The sequence below is a fragment of the Bombus affinis genome, chromosome 2, assembly GCF_024516045.1.
Source record: "Bombus affinis isolate iyBomAffi1 chromosome 2, iyBomAffi1.2, whole genome shotgun sequence".
NCBI lineage: Eukaryota > Metazoa > Arthropoda > Insecta > Hymenoptera > Apidae > Bombus > Bombus affinis.
Genome location: NC_066345.1, coordinates 17,317,429 through 17,337,762, shown reverse-complemented (window position 1 = coordinate 17,337,762; position 20,334 = coordinate 17,317,429). Strand labels below are relative to the sequence as shown.

Genomic DNA, 20,334 nt, shown 5'->3' with positions numbered 1-20,334 from the left:
AGAGACAGAGAGAGAGAGAGAGAGAGAGAGAGAGAGAGAGAGAGAGAGACAAAGAAGGGAAAAAAACGAACATCGAAGAATGACCGCGCGAGCATCGATCAATCGACCGGAAGACAAAGGGTGATGGTCAGCTCGTCGCATTGTTTCGTCGCAGAATCGAGCCACGAGAGCATTTCTACGACGAGGAAGACGAGTCGAGCTCAGCGAACCGTACAAACGCCTCCTTGCGATATCGATTGCGAGGGCCACTCGATGTCACCATCGCCGACCGCACGTTGGCTTTCGCGCAGTTTACGAGCAACATTACGGCTCCGTAACGGCGCTCCGACGGCTGGTTACGCGAAATTTCGCGACACCTCGCGATTTATTCGCGCGTAGGCTTGTCCCCGCGGCGGGAATTCGCAGGAAGGTAAATGGCGACGGGATCGGCGAACGCGGTTTCCCTCGGATTTACTGGAGCTGATAAAAAATCCGACGCCGACTAGCCGCATGTTTATGGCGTGGCGACATTTTCGCTGCACCTATTCGTTGCGGCTTTCGAAAGGAGTCCACAGGGCCGATGACTATGGTATACCTTGGTAATAGGAAATTTTTGCCTGCTCGCAAAACACGCTTTAATCAATTACCGTCTTTCTTTGTATTTCGGCCTGGGACAACCGGGGTTGATAATTTAGATGGTCGTTTTTCCAAGATCGAGTTGTTACATCATGGAGTGCATGGAACAGAGCGAGCTACTAGAGACGTTTCCAGAGGATATTTTATAACGAAATACCACGGAGAGTATGTTTTTAATCTAATGTGTTCTTTGGTAAATAAATTGCCCTCGATGTCGGCCTGGTAAAAGGATCGGTGGAATAAAATGGTAAAAATTGCGCAAATTCTTTCGTTACGAATAAAAAAAAAAAAAAGAAATTAATGAAATAACATTCTTTCGCTTTGTTGACAAATAACAAAGTAGCGTGGAGGGCTGTCCTATTTTCATTAAACGTAACGTTATCGAATTGATAGAAAGGATGGTCGAGGATTAATACAATGGAGAAACTCGAATCGATCAATCGCTAGAATCTTAACAACCTTCGTTTGAAGAAATGTTGAAAAAATGAAAAGTTTGCCAGAAAGGCGACGCATCGTCCTAAAAAAAAAAACATAAATAAATAAATAAAAGCAACGCATAATATACTATTCGCCTAAAAAATAAGCGAACTGCAGTTTTCGTACATCATTTTCAAAATGACGCGCATATGTAAACACGATATTGCTCATGGATATCACTTAACGGCCAGCTTGGCACGCGGAGGTGTCGTAATAAAATATAGCAGCGCGGTGCTAAAGTAAATAAAAGATTTTTAAAAAATACAGACACGCGAGAGTGTAGCTTCTACGTTACACGGCACGCTGCAGAGGATTAAAATGTATTTGTTCAGTTAGTGGAACCGTTGTAAGCTGGCGTATAGTTTGTTCGGAAGTTTGAAACGGTACTGAGGGGAAGTAATATTCGTTTTTCCGTTTCGAAATGGCGAGAGCAACCCCCCTTGTTTGTGAAAGACTGACAGGTTGGAAGATTGAATTTGCCCGATGGTTTTATTTCAATTTTAAAAAATTACATCGATTTTTATCTACTCGCGAAAATAGATAGATTTCATAAGGGTTGATTCGATCTTCAAATGGACGAACGCCAACTCGTCGGTGGTTAGTTCGTGCGATCTTCCTCTTTTTTCTCCTTTTTTCTTTTTTTTTTTTCGTGTATTTAACTTTAAAGAAGTGTAATGTACGCTTGTACGAAAGGTGTTTCATCTTTTTGTTGCAGCTTTCGCGAATATACTCGATCGTCAAATATTCATTTCCGCGTTTGGCGGAAAACGATGGCTACGAAAATTAACGCTACAAATTAAATTAACTTTGCTGCTCTCTCAGTGGGAATTGCGCTTACCGCTTGGTATTCTACTTCTGTCAAGAAACGAGGGAATTCCGATGTTAATTCGCCGTGGCGAGAAAACCACGAAAAATGTTCGTTCGGACTAGGCAAATGGAGAATCGCGAAACGTTAGACATCTACGTTTCGCGCTATTTATACAAACATCTTGTAATTCGTTCGATACTTATTATTAGAGCTGCCAAATCCGACAAATCTGATAAAATGACAGGAACTCGATTTTTATTTTTGGGCTTATGAAAATTCATTTTTACTTCTACTTGGATGGAATCGTGATTAAGTTATCGCGGTATATTTCACTATTAAATTCGTTAAATTCGCCAGAATGATAGAATTCAGATTTTTCCACGTTTTTCCCTTAACTTTTGACATTAATTTTTATTACGGTGCTGGTATAATTGTAAAGTAGAAAATGTACGCGGAACGAGCGAAGAAGAGGAGACTTTTTACTTCCAGCGAAATTTAAATTTCGCGATGCACCTTTTTCATGCAAGGCTTTATTTTCGAAAACAAACACTTGGAAATCTTTTTCGAGCATGCGTACGTTTATCGCGAAGCGACTTTTTCACCATGGACAAATATACTCCTACACACGTTCGTATTTACAAACGTGCTTCTGTTCCATCTATACAAATGGAAAACAAAGCTTGGCACGAAAAAGTTTTATTCTACAATTCCAGTCTTCCTTTCAAATCTCTGTTTCCGCGCAAGGAATCGCACCTAGTATCGCGAATCTTGTACAGGTACTTTATTCTCATCGTACCATTTCCCGATGGGCCTGGCAGGGTGTCGGGCGAATTATAAACAAGCGGTCGCGGAACATGTGCGCGATGGGGCTAAAACAAAAGACACGAGGCTAAGACAAAAGACAAGGAGTTGCTAAAGGACGAAAACGAATCAACGGTGAGTGTCAGTTAAGAAGTCAGAGAGTGCGAATCGCTATGTCGAAAGAGTGTTGATAGTGCCGTCGATTAAGTTGCGAATTAACTATCTAACTGTCTTAATTCTAATACGTCGCCGTGATTAGTTCACGTTAAACAACCATCGTTTCCTGTTTGACCAACATCTGTTTAATCCATTTATCGTAAATAAACTAATTGTAGTAAAGATACGTCGATGACGAACGCCTTGAACAACGCTCTTTTATCGACCGATCTCCCCTATAAATTCAGTCGAAAGAGACTTTTTCTTTCGAACTTCTTCTTCGACTCTTCGAAGACTAATTAGAACTCACTGTATTAAAGTTCATAAAAGATACACTTTTGAAGTATGAAATTGGTGAAAGAGAATTTTTAATCTCCAACGTTTTTCGAAAGTACGGTCCCCCTCTCTAAAAAAAAAAAAAAAAAAAGAAAAAAGAAAAGAAAAAGACGGAAATTTGTGCTCCCCGTGATTAGTTTTACGTTCGAAAACGAATTTTCCACCGTTTCATGGAAGAGTGGAGATCTAATCAGTCTTTCGCTAGCGGATGCTGGTTTCGAAGAAAAGGAGAAGAGCAGCGACGAAATGGTGGAGGGGGGAAAAAATATACCCTGACGGGATTAAAATTCGGGTCGGACGATTATGAGACCACTGGTTGCCATTAAGCCGCCGTCCCTCTCGTAAGGGGTTCCAGCTCGTCGCTGTTTTACGCGTTATCGCATAAAACACCCCCTTTATCGCCCGAATATTCCAAGCCATCGAACGTCTATGAAATGTTCTTTAATCCTGCCGTCTACCAGCCCAAGTTTCATCAGCATCAGCACCGACCAATGAATAGAATTTCCCATTTTCTCGTACCATTTGACCAAAGCAATTCTATCGTTCTAATATCCTTCTACTTGCCACTTCTAAAAATTAACGAATACGTTAACAGAATATTTCTCCCGGGATTAAAAAAAGTCACTTTCGACGTTTATCTGTACAGTTTGTAACCAGCAACGAGAAACTATGAAATTCGCGTTTGCCGAAGAAATCAAAATGAAAGGCAACGTATTATTTTATGCATTGACTTTAAAGGCGAAGATTTCCTTTCTCGCGCGTGATTCGAATTTTTTGACATTTGCGCAACCTTCTTGAGATTCAACGAAACATAAAACTATGATAAACTACGATTTCTTTTAGATCGTAGATCAGACGAACGCTTTATGTAGCAAGTTTATTATAAAGCATCCGTTTTTCTAGTTCAACGGTACTTTTACAGAAGTTTACAAAATTTCGCTCGTAACGTCGCCTTCGCGCAACCTTTACGCATTATTTCACTGCTTGGCCTTTAACCAGTCACGCACCCTTGTTATCCACGAGAAAACGAGCCGTGTTTACGGTATCTTTGGCCATGATCGCAAAGTCTTCGCGATAATACTTCGATTCTCCAGGAACCCTTTTGCTCATTCCGAGACACGCTCGTAAAAACGAACATTGGAATAATTCTTCAACGAAATTGACGGCGTTGCCTCCCTCCGCTCATTAAAGAAACGAAGTTTCGTCGAAGAGAGGACGATCGTATCTTTCTATCGTCTTTTACAACGATCGGTTATTGTTCCATCTAACGTTCCTTCATTGCGATAAATTTCTTAATAACCAGTCCCCTTCAACCCTAGCTAGCTGCCTTTTACCTTGCTTTACTCTTTATTATTTTTTTCTTGGTTCGGGGTGTGAGGCGGTGGGATCAAAGTTAACGTGTATTTAGAGCGCAGCATGGGAGTAACAACGTTATCTACGTATTAAAATATTAATCTAACGCGTCCACGTTGATGCGATATCTGTATAACATTAGCGACTTTATTGATTCTAAAAAAAAAAATCATTTTGAATTATTTTGCTATATTACGAATATTGGAAAATGAAACGTTATTTTTTATAAGAAACGCGATTAATTGCAGGTTCCCAATTTTTACAGAAAGAGAGAGAGACGCGTTGTTTGTTCTGTTTGAAATAACAGTTGATTACTATTTATGTTCAGTAATCATTGAAGTATTCTTAAGAGGAATACAGAGTATGAGAGAATCAAGCATTCGAGAAATTAAGGAGGATATAATCAACGAAGAGGATATTTACTACTGTTATTTATTAGTAAAATAACTAAAACAACTGCGAACACAATTTCCGATTCTCGACTCGTACGTCATACTCTCGATTCTCAATCATGCTGCATTTTTAAATGTCTCACGCGTGCAACATATATACATTCTGGCCACGTGCACCACTTACAAATCTCCACGTGCCACACTGAATCTCAAATATCCATGTTCATTCACCGAATCCTCTGTAACCGATACTTTACCATAAAAATGAATATATTGGCGATCGAAATCTACCAATTTTTCATTATCCGCTACGCGAAAAATTGCAGCGTACTACGCCAAAGACCGAATTACTAGTCGACAAACTCGATCGCCATATCATTTCTCCGACATTCTGTATAACGCTCTTTGTTGTTCCGATATCGTCGTTCACCTTCTCATACTCTCCATTAAAGCATCGACTCCCTTTTAGTCGTCGTGCCACGAGGTCGAAATGCCACGAGGATGGCGAAATACAAATGGAACACGATGCTCGCTGTTACTCTAGCAAACTACGTCGTGATTTCATTTCTGAGACATGCCGTGTAATAATCTGATTTCGTTCGGATACCTCGCACGCTCTCTGTTCAACGTCGACGGACTTTGTGTAGACTTTGCGTAAGCTGGCGAGCCACGAGGTCGAGCATACGAGAAAAAGAAGACGAGTAATAGACGAAATACGATATTCGTCGTTACTCTGAAAACCGCGTGGTGTTTTCATTTTTGGGGTACCCTGTATAACGATCTGGCGTCATTGCGATATCTGACGCTCTCTATCGAGCATCGACGACCCTCCAGACTCTGCATAGGCTCGCAGGCTACGAGGTCGAGTGTGCGAAAGAAAATGCATAGACGGAACGCGATGCTCACCTTCACCGTCAGGTTGCCGATGGGGAAAGTCTTGACGACCGGGATCTCGTTCGGGGCATAGCGATAAAACTCTTGACCCCCTTTGTACCACTTGACGGCGTATAAAAGATCCCCCTCGGTGTCATACCAGCAGTTGAGTATCGCCGAGTCACCTTTCTTCACGGCCGTCGGTATCTGGATGCGCACCTCTCGCAAACCGGAGCAAATTCCTGCAACATACGGTTCGCACGTATACAACATAGCTGCCGTTTTGTATTTGATATTGTACGTGCACGGCGTACAAAGCGTTGGTGCGTTCCGTTTCCTTCTCGCACCAACAACATCGATCCTGGAAGGTGTCGACCCTCTTGAGCGAGAATTAACGAGCTCGAGACCTGGGTTCAAGTTGGAATAGTATTCTCGAACTTTCTCGGTGGAAAGAGAAGGCAAGAAAAAAGAAAGAGAGCAGGGACGAAGGAGTAGAAGGAGAAGAAGGTGGTGGTCGTAGGAACCGCGGCGATGCGTTTAACGACAGGTAGCTCCTGCTCGGACTATTCCAGAGGTTTTATCGTTGAGTTTTGTTTCAGCATGCAGTCGAGGAGCCTGCGGGTTTCCTTTTTTCGTCGCCTTTTTGGTCGAAGGAAAAGCTAAACCGAATTGTAAGCTCGGTTTCATGCTGGTATATTACGCTGCGTACACCGGCGAATTGTAGGTTTCATTGAGTTACACGACTGAAAATGTTGAAGTTTTTCGTGAGCATGGGTCGTGTGTTTGTAATTTTGCAGATGCACTTGGCTCCGCGGTCTTCGAGACAGCCGCGTTTCACCGGAAATAATTGCGACTTCCGCCGCGATCCCGCTGAATAATAAAAATTCCCGCGTGAATATTTTACTTAGAAAAATGCACGTCAACTCGTTCGTCCAGTGTGTTTCTCAACGTGCTTGGATTTTCGAACGCTGCTTGGAAATGGTGAATTTTGTAGTTGACCTTATTGGACACTCTACACACTCGCCATTTCGCCTCGATCTTTCCGGATAAATTTTTTAATATAGCCGATATAAATGAAATAATAAATTCTCTGGAGTATAGCAGTCTCGAAGAAATACGTAATTACGTAATAGAATATTCCGCCCTTGATCATCATTTCCAAGCTGATTTCTTGACAAATGTGATCGGAGGAATAAATAAATAAAAAAGAAACAGGGGCGAGGATTGATTCGTCATATACCGTTCTGTCCTGGACGAAAGATACCTTTTGCGATAATCGTAGAATCGGTTAAAAAATTTTGAAACGATTCTTAGAATTAGTCCTCCGAATAATGAGAAATTTTGCAAAAGTCTCCGAAAATATTTATCGTAAAATTTCTCGAGAAGAGAAGAGATATCGTACTGTAATGTACTGTCGTCGATTATTGTTTTTCTAAAGATGGTTTCGTAAACGGAGCAATAAAGGCTGACATAACGATAATCGAGGTTTATAGAGGATCATAGAGGAGCAAGAACAGCGTTTCGCGTGCAACACCGAAGGAAGATCGATGTTTGTCATCAGTGGAAATCGTGAAAGGGTTTGAGGCACTTCGATCGACCTGTCCGGAACAGATTCACCACTTTGAATGCAGTTTAAAGCACAACAGACAAATACCGCATGAACCGAGCGAAATGAATTTCGCTGATTACGGTCAACAGAATTTAATATCCTACGGGCTAGTTAGGCGCAATCTTCCGCGGATATTTTAAGCTTGGGAAAACAACGAATTATCGTACGACTACGTAAGCGTGTGTTTTTTCTCGCTAATTAATTCCACTTGCGCGTTATCGTGTATAATGATATTCGTAATTATTTAACGTATCGCTGTTTATATTGAAAATCCTATAATCGTATTATAACGTGAAATCAAAATTTTGACCTCCGCTTTATCCCTTATATTACCAAAATTTTGTTTGCTCGCGAGACGTAAAAGTTGTAATTCGTTACAGTTTGTTTGCTTAATCTGAAATCTCCGTTTAATTATTATCGTAAATACGAGCAACGATTTAGTATAATACAATTGCGATGCTGCATAGGTAAAATACGACGGTAAAACGATATCGAAATCGAATAAAATTAAAAAAGATACTGCGATTCGCCAAACTATTCGAACGCTAACCGTAGAGCATTTTTATAAATATACTACGCGCGTTTAACGTTCACTCGAGGTAGTTTTCTGGGAGCTACCCAGTTACATACAGAGTGCGACCGAGTAACATGTACGAGCTATGCATAAAATTTCGTTGCACGTATTTTGCTTATCTTCACTCGCGGAATTCCGCCGATTGTTTACTCGTACCTACCATACATACCAGTAATTAACCGAGTTCAAGCGTACTTGACAAATTTCGTAGCTCAATTTTCTCGAAAGCTAGGCATCGTGTAAAGCAATTTTATTCCACTAGTGGTTTTCTTATTTCTTCGTCGGATAGTAGCTTATGTCCGTTCGTACGTGTTATTCGAGCGTACCCTGTACGCTGAAAATGTTCACATCGGCGAGAATTAGTTTGGCAAGTTGGCCCAGCGTAATTTAACAACGCGAGTGCAAGAAACCAGTTAACTAAATCCCGTCGCAAGGAAACGTTACAGTAGCGAAGACCATCGATTTCAACTAAATTTTGTCTAGCACGTAGAATCTAGTGCGGGCAAATCTAGAGCAAACCCGTATCCATGCATTTGGATGAATATGCATTATTTACGAAGACATCTGATATTGAAGTTTCGAGAACCGAAGACTCGTCTTGATTGCTTAAGCATTTAAGTCGGATTGCAACTTCCCGCTGCAATTGCACAACGTAAATCGATATCGAATACAATCTTATAACGCGTCTGTTACATTATCGATAACTATTCTAAATTTCTTACCGTTCTATAACGGACGACTTATACTTGCTTTATTTATATCGCTGTAGAAAGGGTGCACGTATGTATATTTACGGACATTGTCTAAGGATACATAATATATTATAGCAGGGCGACACGCGATATAACGGTTCGCGCTGAATATTCCCCAACAACGTATTGTACGTATGTATAATAGATCGTTTCCAGATGATGTTTGCGAATTTATACGCGTCTTAATGCTCGGTACACAGGATTTTACTTACTCGTATCAAATTTTCCGATAAATTGTATCTAGCAAAGTAAAAATTCTCTCCTTCTCTCTCTCCCTCTTTCTTTCTACCACACATGTATATGTGGGACAGCGTGACATCAAGGAAGAACGTGGCGCGAGGGGTAATTGTTTATTAGCGTTGTCAAGATATGTTAACGTTGTCAAGGAGCGTTGTGGGCGTTACCAAGGTATGTTAAGGGAAAAAGTGAGCATGGAAAACGTTGTAACGAGAGTTGAGAGAGTCAGAGTTGAATTTATCTTCGTCGTGTGAAGATCGTTGTGTTGTTGCGTCGTAGAAGTAGCGAGTAACGAACACGCGAAACGGGGTATTATATTCGATTTCGTGCGAGTGCGAACAATATTGTATTAATCGTACTGTTACTTGCAAACTAGTGATATAACATTCCTACATATATATGTTGAGAATTGTGGATCTTAATTGGCGAAATAAAAGTACAGGAACATCGAGGTTACGCTTAGAATTCATATTAAAATAGTTGTAGCACTTTCTTTGTCTCGCCATTTTCCATATCACACTACCAACGGAACAGTTACATTCATCTGTTTTTCGAGACGCCGCGCATACGTATACTTCGCACACTCGTATTCACATACGTGTGTCACTATCGCTATCCGATCTAGTCTAGCACATAAAATTATATATATCTCAATAATATAAATCTATATAAAAGAAAGTATGATAGAGTAAAATAAAATAAAATCGCAGTAAATCGCAACTCGCAAAGCATCTAATACTATTGGGAATCTTTTGTCGAGGAAAATGCTAGGTTGGTATGATCGCTAGTTCCTACGTGCAAAGTTAGTACGACTTCTAACGACGCTCTTTTGTTCGCTACGTGTTAATTATCAGAGAGTATCCGGTGTGTTCGAATGGCTGTACATGATGGTGAAATACAGAGTATACAAAACTGAATCTGCGCGAATCGATTACATATCGAACCTCGAAACCTATTTAATAATATATTATATCATAACACACGTGGCTTGTAAACATTTCTCCAACAATTGGTCGATCTTCCTAACGACTTTGCGACAACAGATCTGGGAATCGCATGCAAGTGGAAACACGAAAAGAAGGTCTTTCCATTAACCGAATCGAATGCAACACACAGGTGTCCACAATCGGGCAATTGGAGCTCTCAAAGGAGACGATCTTCGACCTAGCGAATCGAGTACAACAACCACGAACTCCCTACCCGAGACTCGTTCGTTCCAATTCAAGTCTCGATTCAGAGAAAATCAAAAGAAAAGCAGCGATCCAACGAACGAAAAGATGGATAGAGATAGAGGCAGAGGTAAAAGGAAGAATAGAAGTTAGAATGAAAAACGTTGGGAACCGGAAGGTTGGCGGGATGGCGGAGAGATCGAAGAGCAGCGGAACATCGAACGGAGGTGAACGCGCGGGACTCGGGAAATTAGGTTGTTAAGATTTAATCGGACACAGAGGCATTTTAAGCGTCCCGTTGTCCCATCCTCCGCGCGATGGGGTTTGGCGTCGCGAGGTTGGCCAGATTTAAATTGCACCGGCTCCCTCGAGCCACGCTTTCCCAGTCGCCCTGCCACTCTGTCCCGAGAAGATAGCGGAGGATCGTTAAGATTTCTGCCGGATTCCGTTCGCCGGAATTTCATTTGCGACTTGGCCCCGGTAGCTCACCTTTGCCCGGCCCCGGTAATTTAATCGTCGACAAGATTGCTTGACTAGGATTGTTTAAAGAAGATCCTCGATGAACGTTTGAAACGGAGCTGTTGCTGCCTCGTCAGGGCGCGTGGATGTTTTCGCAGGGTCCATGGGGCGAGGGATGGCACACGGATTTCGAGGCGGAAGTTTCGGCACGAACGGGGGAAGCACGTGTTGTTGGAAGTAATTAAGGGATCACATGCTTCGGGAAATGAGTAATATCGAGGGATAATGCGAGTATTGTCGGAGTGTTTGATGTAAGATACGACTCGCGTTAGGATTGTATCGTGGATTTTCGAGTAAATGGATAGACGATTTTACAAGGATGACGCGAACGACTGGAAATAATTACTACGCTTACGGGAACGAATTTTTTAGCGAAGGTGCAGGTTTATGGAAGGACGTGTTGCCGGCGAGGTAATTGGGAAATTGTTTATTAGCGGGAATAAATTATACTAGGACGATAACAGGGGATGTTGAAGAGTTTGACGTTAGATGTAGTTCGTGTTAAGTGACTTTGAGACAGCGTAGCAAGAACTTTGAAGTAGAATGATGTCGAGGACTTTACTATCGTTTAGCACGTAAAATAAATTTGGGAAAAGTCTGGAAACTATTTATAGATCCGCGAAAACGTAGTTTTCGATGAAAATGGAAGTTTAACAGTAGGTAGAAAATGGAAGGACGTATCGCTAAATGCAGGTTCGAGGACACGGCTAATATTGTGAGGATAATGGAGGATATCGTCGAAGTGTGTGACGTAAGGTTCGTGTTAGACAACTTTGACGATGTGCTAAAGATCTCGAAGATGGATCGCGTATAATAGTATGGTATATCATTATATTATGTAATAAGGTAGATTTAAAAGAATAATATGGAAATGTTCGCTGTATGTAGCTTTGTGAAAACATATCCTTTGTTGAGAATGAATTTGTCCGCGCATAAAAGATCGACTCTCAGTTTTTAAGAATTAAAGGCAGGTACCTATAATTAAATTCACTCTTCGTCTTGCCAGTTTTTATATACCGAAATGTATTTTTTATGAACTTTAAACGCACGATATTCAATTAGTCTTCCTAAGACTGTTACTTCCAGAGGGGAAAGTAAAAATGTCGTTAAAATGCTACGGTACTTAAAATTATCGCTGATACCTCGGATATATAAAAACAGCGTACATTCTCAAGTTGCATGATACGATGAAAGAATTTCAAGAATCGTGTAAAAAATATAGGTGCGTTTGGTATAAACCGGGTAATTTATATTCGCACCTGATCCTCTTTTATCGTTTTCGGCTTACGAAAACATGTTTAAAAAGTTCTAGAATACTCGAAAAGATAAATCGAATAGAAGAATTTCGGCTTCACGTTCTTTCGTTTCTTTTAATTAACATTCGCCATTGCTTTATCAACGAACCAAATTTTCTATCAATCGGACGAGAAATGCCTAGAGCTCGCGCGAAACTCGACGAAACTCGGACTCGTCTCGTTTAAACCTATAAATTAATTTTCCAATAATGTAACTGAAGTAGACTTTACTTAAGCTTCTCATCCTACTAAACAAAACCTTCGTTATAGAGTATCTCTGAAAATCATGAAAATGTAAGCCGCCCATATAGCGAGCAGATGAAAGAGCATGAAATATACGAGAGTATCAAGATTTCGAGAGCAGTCGGTTCGTCGGAATTTCATTCGCGACACCGACCCACCTTCTGCCAGGCGGTCGTAATTTAATCGGCGATGTAATTGGCGGCGGGTGTGCCGGTCGTTTAAGAAAACCCTGGCGAATTCATTACGAGGCGGCGACGATTAAATCTTGGGCCCGTGAAAGCTCGTTCGTTCAGTGAAAATCATCGGGGATAGAAATGGTTTCGATAACTCATAACGTTATCAAAAGACTCGGCGAACAATCTTCCTCGCGATCGCGAGCTATGAAAATTGGTTCTCATGGCGAATAAACCGATTATATAAGAAGTTTGAAATCTGATGGATTTAACTTTGTAAGTCGAGTCGCGTTTCTTATGGCGAATGGTTCTACGAATTTCTCAATGCTCCGGCCAACTTAATGGCGCGAAAACACTTTACCGATTTGCATCGTTTTCGATCCGATCGTGTTTTCCTGCCGTTGAAAAGTTTCTCCAGTTCCGGCAACGTCTTTTTGTTTCACTTTTGTAACAATGTTTTCCGTGGGATATTAAAAGTCTCTTTCATTCGTTCAAACAGCACGAGGATATAAAAATTCGAGGACCGTAACAGAGTTGGCTGTCATCCCTTGCGTCAATTTGTCACGTTAAGAGGAATGAAAAAAGCAGTTTTCTCTGCTTCTCGTTTTATCGTTTGTAGAGCTTAGCGAGAACTGCAAAAACGCATATTTTTCTAGAAACAAGATAAATAACGATAACGATGCACTGAGATATAGGTATATATCGTAATTGAAAGAGGAACAGTACAAATGGTGTAACAGTGACACGCGATGTCAATGTTACGAGTTATCCTTTACGCAGCACGAATTATTACTATTATTTTACAATGTACGGCGAAATTATTTTACAATAATTCTTCTATTGGATATATCGTTGAATATCGAAGTTTTTATTTCGGTACTACACGGATATATCAACTAGATTCTCGTGTTTGAACTCTGTTGGACGATATATAACTTTCGTTAAAAGAAAGTGGTGATTGGTTGGACGAGAGGAGTGAAAAGTTTAGATGGTTGATTGAATAGTGAACGAAATTTGTAGAAGGAAAAGGTTAGGTTGAAAGAGGTCTGCAAACTAAATGAATGCGAGGAAACTCGGAAAAAGAGAGAGAGAAAGAGCGCTGATGGAAACAAGCCAAGGATGTAGCCCGTGATATTGTTAAAAATTTTCAATTTACGCTGCTTCTTAGTTTTACAATGATCAATTATTCGGTTGAGCTATCTAACCCGCTAAAACTCGTCTCGTTATACCTTACACCTTAGAAGTTTTGACGCTAATAATAAAAATTCGTAGATCGGAGTGTGTAATTTAAAAAGAAAATTACCGATCACGAGATACAGTCTTAGTCGTCGAAACACGGTAACATCTAAAAGAGAAAAAGACTGTAAATCGAAGAATCGAGCAACGACATGGACGATCGTGGTTCTGCGCGGCGTTGTAAATTTTTCAATAAGAGATGGAACTAAAGCTAAAGTATAGTAGTTTCGAGGGAATCATAAAATCAGTCAGACGTCATCTCGACGAACAAGCATAGACGACACAGTTGTAAAAGTTAATAGAAACGACGGAAAATAAGTAGTCGAAGAGATCATAGATCGGATACAGAATACTTTTTCGTTATAGCAAGGTTGCGAATGAAAAGACCGAGAAATTGACACAGTGACACAGGAATTTTATGTGGCATTCTACATTTTTTAACAGCACCTATAGTATCCTCCGTGAGACCGTAAAAGACTGAGAAACGTCATGGTTTACGTGTTCCGGTATATCGACGAGTAAATTGACATAAAGCATAGACGATAAAGTTTCGAAACCTCGGTCATGGGTCAGGAGATGGTATATATAGGAAGATACAGTACGTACTCTCTCTCTAATAAAAAGATTCTAAGTTAGAACGTGGAATAAAGATGGTTGCACGACCGCACTGCGGATATTTATGCAAATTGTGTTCTTACGAGAATACATGTTTTGATAAAATCATTAATGTATCGGTGGTGTGCATTTTATTTATCCAAAATACCCTGTTTCACGTACGTAAGATCGCATACGCTACACGGTGTCGCCCGATTTAAACTAACAAATGGTGCAAATCATAAAGTCCTTTGAATTCGGTTCAGGATACGATCTTTCAGGGAACGTACCAACGTAACTCTTGCTTACAAATTCGATGACCAACTTCCCTTCTCGGGCCAATTATGCCGCGAGAAGATCTCTCAATATATTTCTTCCGACTGCAACTTACTTACCGGTCATCGTCGCGGTATTCGTGAACGGGAGCGTATGTATCGTATTCGGCTCGTAAAATCGATCAAGCGTCGTAGTTTACACGTTCAGGTGGCTGGACGAGGAAAGCGAGGGAAACCATGGAAGATAAGGGTTGGAAACTTGAGTCAGGGACGTCGAGAAGCGCATACTAACTTCCACCTAGCGAGATTCACGATCGAGGTGCCAAGTAACAGCATGCCAATTGATGCAACGACAACCAGAATTCTACGCGCGACTGTTGCAAGCTTTTGGACAGGGGACCGAATCAGAGCTGCATTTCACGAGACGCAAATTGAGGCTTCGTAGCCATATCTTCGGAAATTTCGACAAATTGGCTCGTGCAAGCGTTCGAATATGTAAGCTTCGATCACCCAAGCGGCGTTACGACACTTGGCCATATCGTAGAACCTATTATCCTTACGATTGTTCGGATTCGAGCGCGACATTAAACGTTCAGGGAGAACGTGTTGCTGACTTCCGAGCAGGAACACGCGTTTCCTTCGACGATGAAACGCATCCAAGGCAATTATCTCCCACTCCGGATGATAAACACGGATGCAAATTAGCGAGATCGCGCGGATGGTGTCGCGAGGATCGCGTTCAACGCCAGCGTAGTGCCTTAACGCCGACGATGCCACCACAATCGGAGCAAATTTCGTCTGTTTCGCTGTACACGGTGCTGCAGTTATCGTGGGATTTCTACGTGAAAAATAAGTATTTCGTTAGGAGACTCTCGTTTCGAAGAAAATCGCGTTTCGAAATCTTCGTGAACGAACGCACCATGCCGTAGTAACGTAAAATTCACGACATCCTCGACCTAAAGTCGCCAAAAAATTACGCTTCCAAGTTGGAATGTAGCCTCTCAACGCTAATACCAGCAACTATCGTACCAAAATATGAAAATGTGCGTCTCAAATGTAAACAAAAGTCAAAACGAAAACCTATATAAAAACACGTACGTATCTTCCAAATCTCCGTCCTAAGTAATATAATATGCAAAAGATGATGAATTGGTTGTTTCTATTCTTCTATCTCGTAGTATCTCCCAATCTCTTCTAAACCGCGATTCCCTTTTAACGGTTGTCGAACAAACTGGATCTCCGAACATGGAAGAACAGTTTCGACCGTATTAAAAATAATTATTTCGGAATATAATTTTAATTGAACGTTTAACCAGTGCTAAAAACAACCGAAACAAACGTCGCAAAGACACTTGACCTCGTTGAGTGAAAAATCCGAGTTGTACTACTAATGGAGCCAGCGACCCGAAACATCAAACGCTGCCATTCCTCGATATTTTAATCTACGATCCACGTATCGCTATATTTCGTCGTATCCAGCCAGTTACTCGTGTCCCAGACTGCTTCCTAGCCATCAATCGAACCCGAAGAATTCTTCCGGTTTCTCGTAGCCGCGGTCTATAGCTCTTTCGAAAGAAATAGTAGGGGGGTTGGGCGCGGCAAGAATCGCTGGTTGCGTAAGAACGGAATAAGGAGCGGCGACCGGATGGGTCTGAATAAATCGGGTCGCTCGTTCGTCGGGAGAATTGCTTGGCCGCGGTGGGAAACGACGATCCACGCTGCGAGAGTGGCTGAGCTATTCAACGGAGTCTAGCTGGCAGCGCGACGCCGCGCGATGCTGCGTGAAAGATGACAATCGTCGTGACTCGTTAACCTCTCGCGGCTGCTTGGCAAGGGAGTGAAAAGAACAGCTACGACGAGAAAGAAAGAAACGGTAGCTGCAAGGGTAGCACAGAGGACGGACAACAGACAGAGAGAAACGCGTAGGAAGAAAGAACTGCGCGAGAGAGAATGCACCTGCTCCCTCCTAAGGGAGCGAAACGGGATGAGAAAGGAGAGGGACGGGAATAGGAAATAAAGAAGAGAGTCTGGGTGACGAAGATGGGACACGCTCCAACCGATCCGACCGACTTGCATCTTTCATACGATCGTGTAAGTGCACGCGTATCGGGGGAGGCTTGGCGAGATATGATTAAAAAAGGAGAGAGAATGGGAAATAGAATAAAGGGGTAGAAACGGAGAAAGGATCACGCTGGAAGAAAATACACGGGAGGCGGGTGGCGAAGGGCGAAGAGGCAGAAAGAGGCAAGGAAAACAATCTAGCGGCGCCGCGCGAGTAAGGAACAAAAAGCCGGTCGGGAAACGGGGAAAAAAGAGGAAGAAAAGAGCGCTCGATGTCGATGGAATCGCTACAATGGAATCGACGTTTCGACGCCGCGCGATCGTATTTCACGTCGGCGATTCGACGAAAGAGAGGTGTTCTCGCGGCTGAGAACCAAAACGAGACGCGCGAGTTTCGTGCGCGGTTCTGGCTCCCGGCGTTTCTATCCGTGAGCTCGTAAAACCGCACGAATATACACGTTCGATTAAACCGCAGTTCTTCGACACGAATTTTTCAACGGCGAGTTTATCGTCGTTTGCGTTTAAAAAGTTGAAAGGGACGAGAGATCAGCTGGATGAAACAGGCGGTAAAAAAAGAAAAAAAAAAGAGAAGAATTCGATAGATCGTCGATGAAATAACTGGACGATGAACGAACGCGAAGGATGGCTCGATGATGGAGGCCAAACTAACGGAGGGGGTTGCGATTTGTTGCGGCGAATGAATTACGATAGAAAGAGAGGGGTGATCTGGCCTGAAACCGGCAGCGCTCGTTCGTGCAGCGTTAACGCAATTATCCATTGACACAATTAATCGTCAAATTCGCTAAATTTCCATCATCGAAACGACCGTTCGACCGTCCCAGAGCAGTGACCCTTGCAAGCAGCGTCTCGTCGTCGCGAGCCACCCCCCTTTCGCGAGTTCAATGCTCCGATGGATGAGAATCCTCTCGACTTCCTATTCTCCTTCGTATCTCGTACTTTGTCCAGGTCTTTGTTTATGTCTTTGTCTACGTCTGTCCATGTACCACTCGTTTCTCCTGCCATTTCCTCCTTTCGTATCCTAGCCACCATCCTTTGTCCGCCTCTCCCCTCCTTCTGCAACTTCTTACTGTTTTTTGCTCCTTGATCTCTCTGCACGAATCTGCACGGAGTACTTTTTTTCCGATCGATCGATATGGTTCGTTCGTCGATGAGATATTGGTTCTCAAATCGAGCTGTTCGATTCGCGTTCGACGAATAAATAGTTGCGAGGACAAATATTTTAACCGCCCGGTGACGAGTCACCCTCTTCGCCCCTTCGTCCATCGTCGAAAAACGATCTCGACATCTGACTTTCGTTCGCAGTTTTCCCTTCCTTTTCGCTCATTTCAACCTTGCTGTCCCTTTTCCTCTCTACTGCATATCCCCTGTGCGTATTTTGTACCTGTACATGTGTGCACGCGTATGTTCACTTTTTCGTTTCTCCTCTTTTACCTCTTTTTTCGCTTGTTTCCCTTTTTTTGTGCTTTTTCCATCCCCTAAACAAAGAGTCGGTCGATACACACGGTCGCGACACGTGAAGCGAGGTGAAATTACAAAATTTCACGGAAGCGTCGATATTCAACGAGTTCCTCTCTCTCTCTCTCTCTTTCTCGCTCTCTCCTTCCCTCCCTCTCTCTCTCCTCTCTCTCTCTCTCTCTCTCTCTCTCTCTCTCTCTCTCTCTCTCTCTCTCTCTCTCTCTCTCTTCTCTGTCTCCTGTTCACGTTCGAACAGCTTGATTTCATGCGTTCATTTTTAATTGAAGCGTCCAGATCCGTTAGAAATCCGATGGCGATGATTTCACGAAAATTTCGATACACTTTCTTTGACTCGATAACAGCCGTCCGTTCTGTCGTTATTCACAGGTGTTGGTTGATTTATCGCCTTCCGGCTCGACGGAAATCTTTTACACGTTTCAGCGTGTAACCGCGCGTGCCGTTTCCTAATTCTTTAAGCGAAAAATAAACGAAAATGTAACCATCGTAAGTAGTGGAAAGAAACTCGGCGCTTGGTGAAATTAAATCGCGTTTCAATCCCCTCAAAGAACGAGCCGCACGCTTTTCACCAAACAACCCCGCCGCTGGTGCATGAAATCATACTTAAAATTCATGCCTCTGATCTCATCCGGCAGCTCGTGTTCCTTCCACCCTCCAGCTTGCTTCAATCTCGCTCTATCAAAGAGAAAACCACCGACGAAACCGAGAGACATCGACGTGCCGACACACGCCACGATCTACACGAATCCTCTTAAATCTATCTAAAATAACTGCAACCTCGTTCGATCATCTAAAAACACGCGACGAAACTTGAAACCGTTGTACGCGTGAACATTATTTTACAGTGCGTTTAGGATAACGGCCTTCGTCGGAACGGAGAATCTAATCCATACAGGACGCGAGACACGAGGGGCAACGGCCCGCAAGGATGGCCGAGGAGCGAGGGTCAAGCAGGGGCAGAACGACGGACAAAGTAGAAGGAACAGGGGAGAACAGTCGGACGGGATTTCCACGCACAACGACCATGAAAATGTCGAAAGAATGCACGGAAAGATCACAGGATCGTGTTAGAAATAATAGACACGAATTTAACGATATCGTTCCACTCACCCACGATATGAACGAACCAGAGGATTTTCAATTCCATGGATGCTCTCTCTCCTGCAGTGTCCGTCCTGCGAATATCACGTTCCTACTCCTGCACGGATCGGTGGTGGTTACGATGATCGTGGCACGTCTGTGTGTGGTCGTAACGCGGCCGGCGCGACGCGTCTCTTCGCATGTCGCCCTTCCAGCGCGTGTTCTCTCCCCTTCGCGTGTCCAGTGCGTGTTCGCGTCCTCTGCTATGTTCCCGTTGGCACCCAAGTGAACGACAACGACAACGACCACGACCACGACCTCCCCTTACATAATAGCAACGTCGCGCACGGTCGACGAACAGTCGTGCCCCCGACGGCTAGACGAAGGACCAAGTGGCGGATCGGACGGTGTGGTGCGAGGCGAACGATGCGAACAACCCCCTGTGCGGTGTGTGCGCGGTCTGCGGAGCCCGGCTCTTCTGACGATGCTCCCTCGTAGCCTGGCGTTTCGCGCAGAATCAATTTCCTTGCAAAACGACGTCGAGGAGCGGCGCGAGTGCGAGTGCGCGCGCAAGCGCTCCGCAACCGATCTCTCTCCGCTATTCCTCTTGGCTCGTCGCCGTCGTCTTTCACCACCACCAAACCAGCCGACGAGGGGCGAGGATGGTCGCGGAGGACGCGCGATAGCAAAGCGAGAGGATATCGTTTGCGTGTGCCGGTAAGCCGTACACTGTGTCAGTGAAATCTGGCCCACCGATAGATTCCGAGCAACCCCGAGCCGATAGGCCAACCCCTTCCTTCTCTTCTCTTCTCTTCTCCCTACCCCCTACTCTAAAATCATCTACTCCCACCCTTCCCACAATACCGTTCCTCCTTCTCCGTTCCTCCTCTTCTTCTAACCGTGTTAACTCGTGGCTGCTTCGTTTCAGCAACCTCTTCGTCCTTCGTAAGCCAGCGAGTATGTGTTCGCAGAGGACGCGAACGCAGACGCGTCCCTTGTGCAACGCGGAACGATAAACTCGTAGCGGAGCATCCTTCTTCGCGACACACAGAGACGCATCCTTGCCCTTTGTGCATGCTTCTATTGTTCTGGAAGCGGAGCTAGGTACCGGGCCACCGATACCGGCAATTCCTTTACAACCGGTACCGTCCTGACACACGTCGTCTCTGTTTCATAGAGGAGGCGGCTAAGAGGAGCAAAAGAAAAGCAAGA

General features: G+C 43.3%; 1 protein-coding gene across 1 annotated transcript in view; it reads right to left on the bottom strand.

Moving 5' to 3' along the window:
* The window catches only part of LOC126928819 (cell adhesion molecule 3-like), a 37,648-nt gene extending 17,787 nt beyond the window's left edge, over window positions 1-19,861 (bottom strand). Inside the window, exons 1-2 of the mRNA XM_050744661.1 lie at window positions 19,153-19,861; window positions 5,845-6,053 (exon numbers count right to left, since the gene is read on the bottom strand). Coding sequence (XP_050600618.1) covers window positions 5,845-6,053; window positions 19,153-19,189 — 246 coding nt within the window. The 5' untranslated portion in view covers window positions 19,190-19,861. The remainder of the gene's footprint in view (window positions 1-5,844; window positions 6,054-19,152) is intronic.
* Window positions 19,862-20,334: the final 473 nt, after the last annotated feature.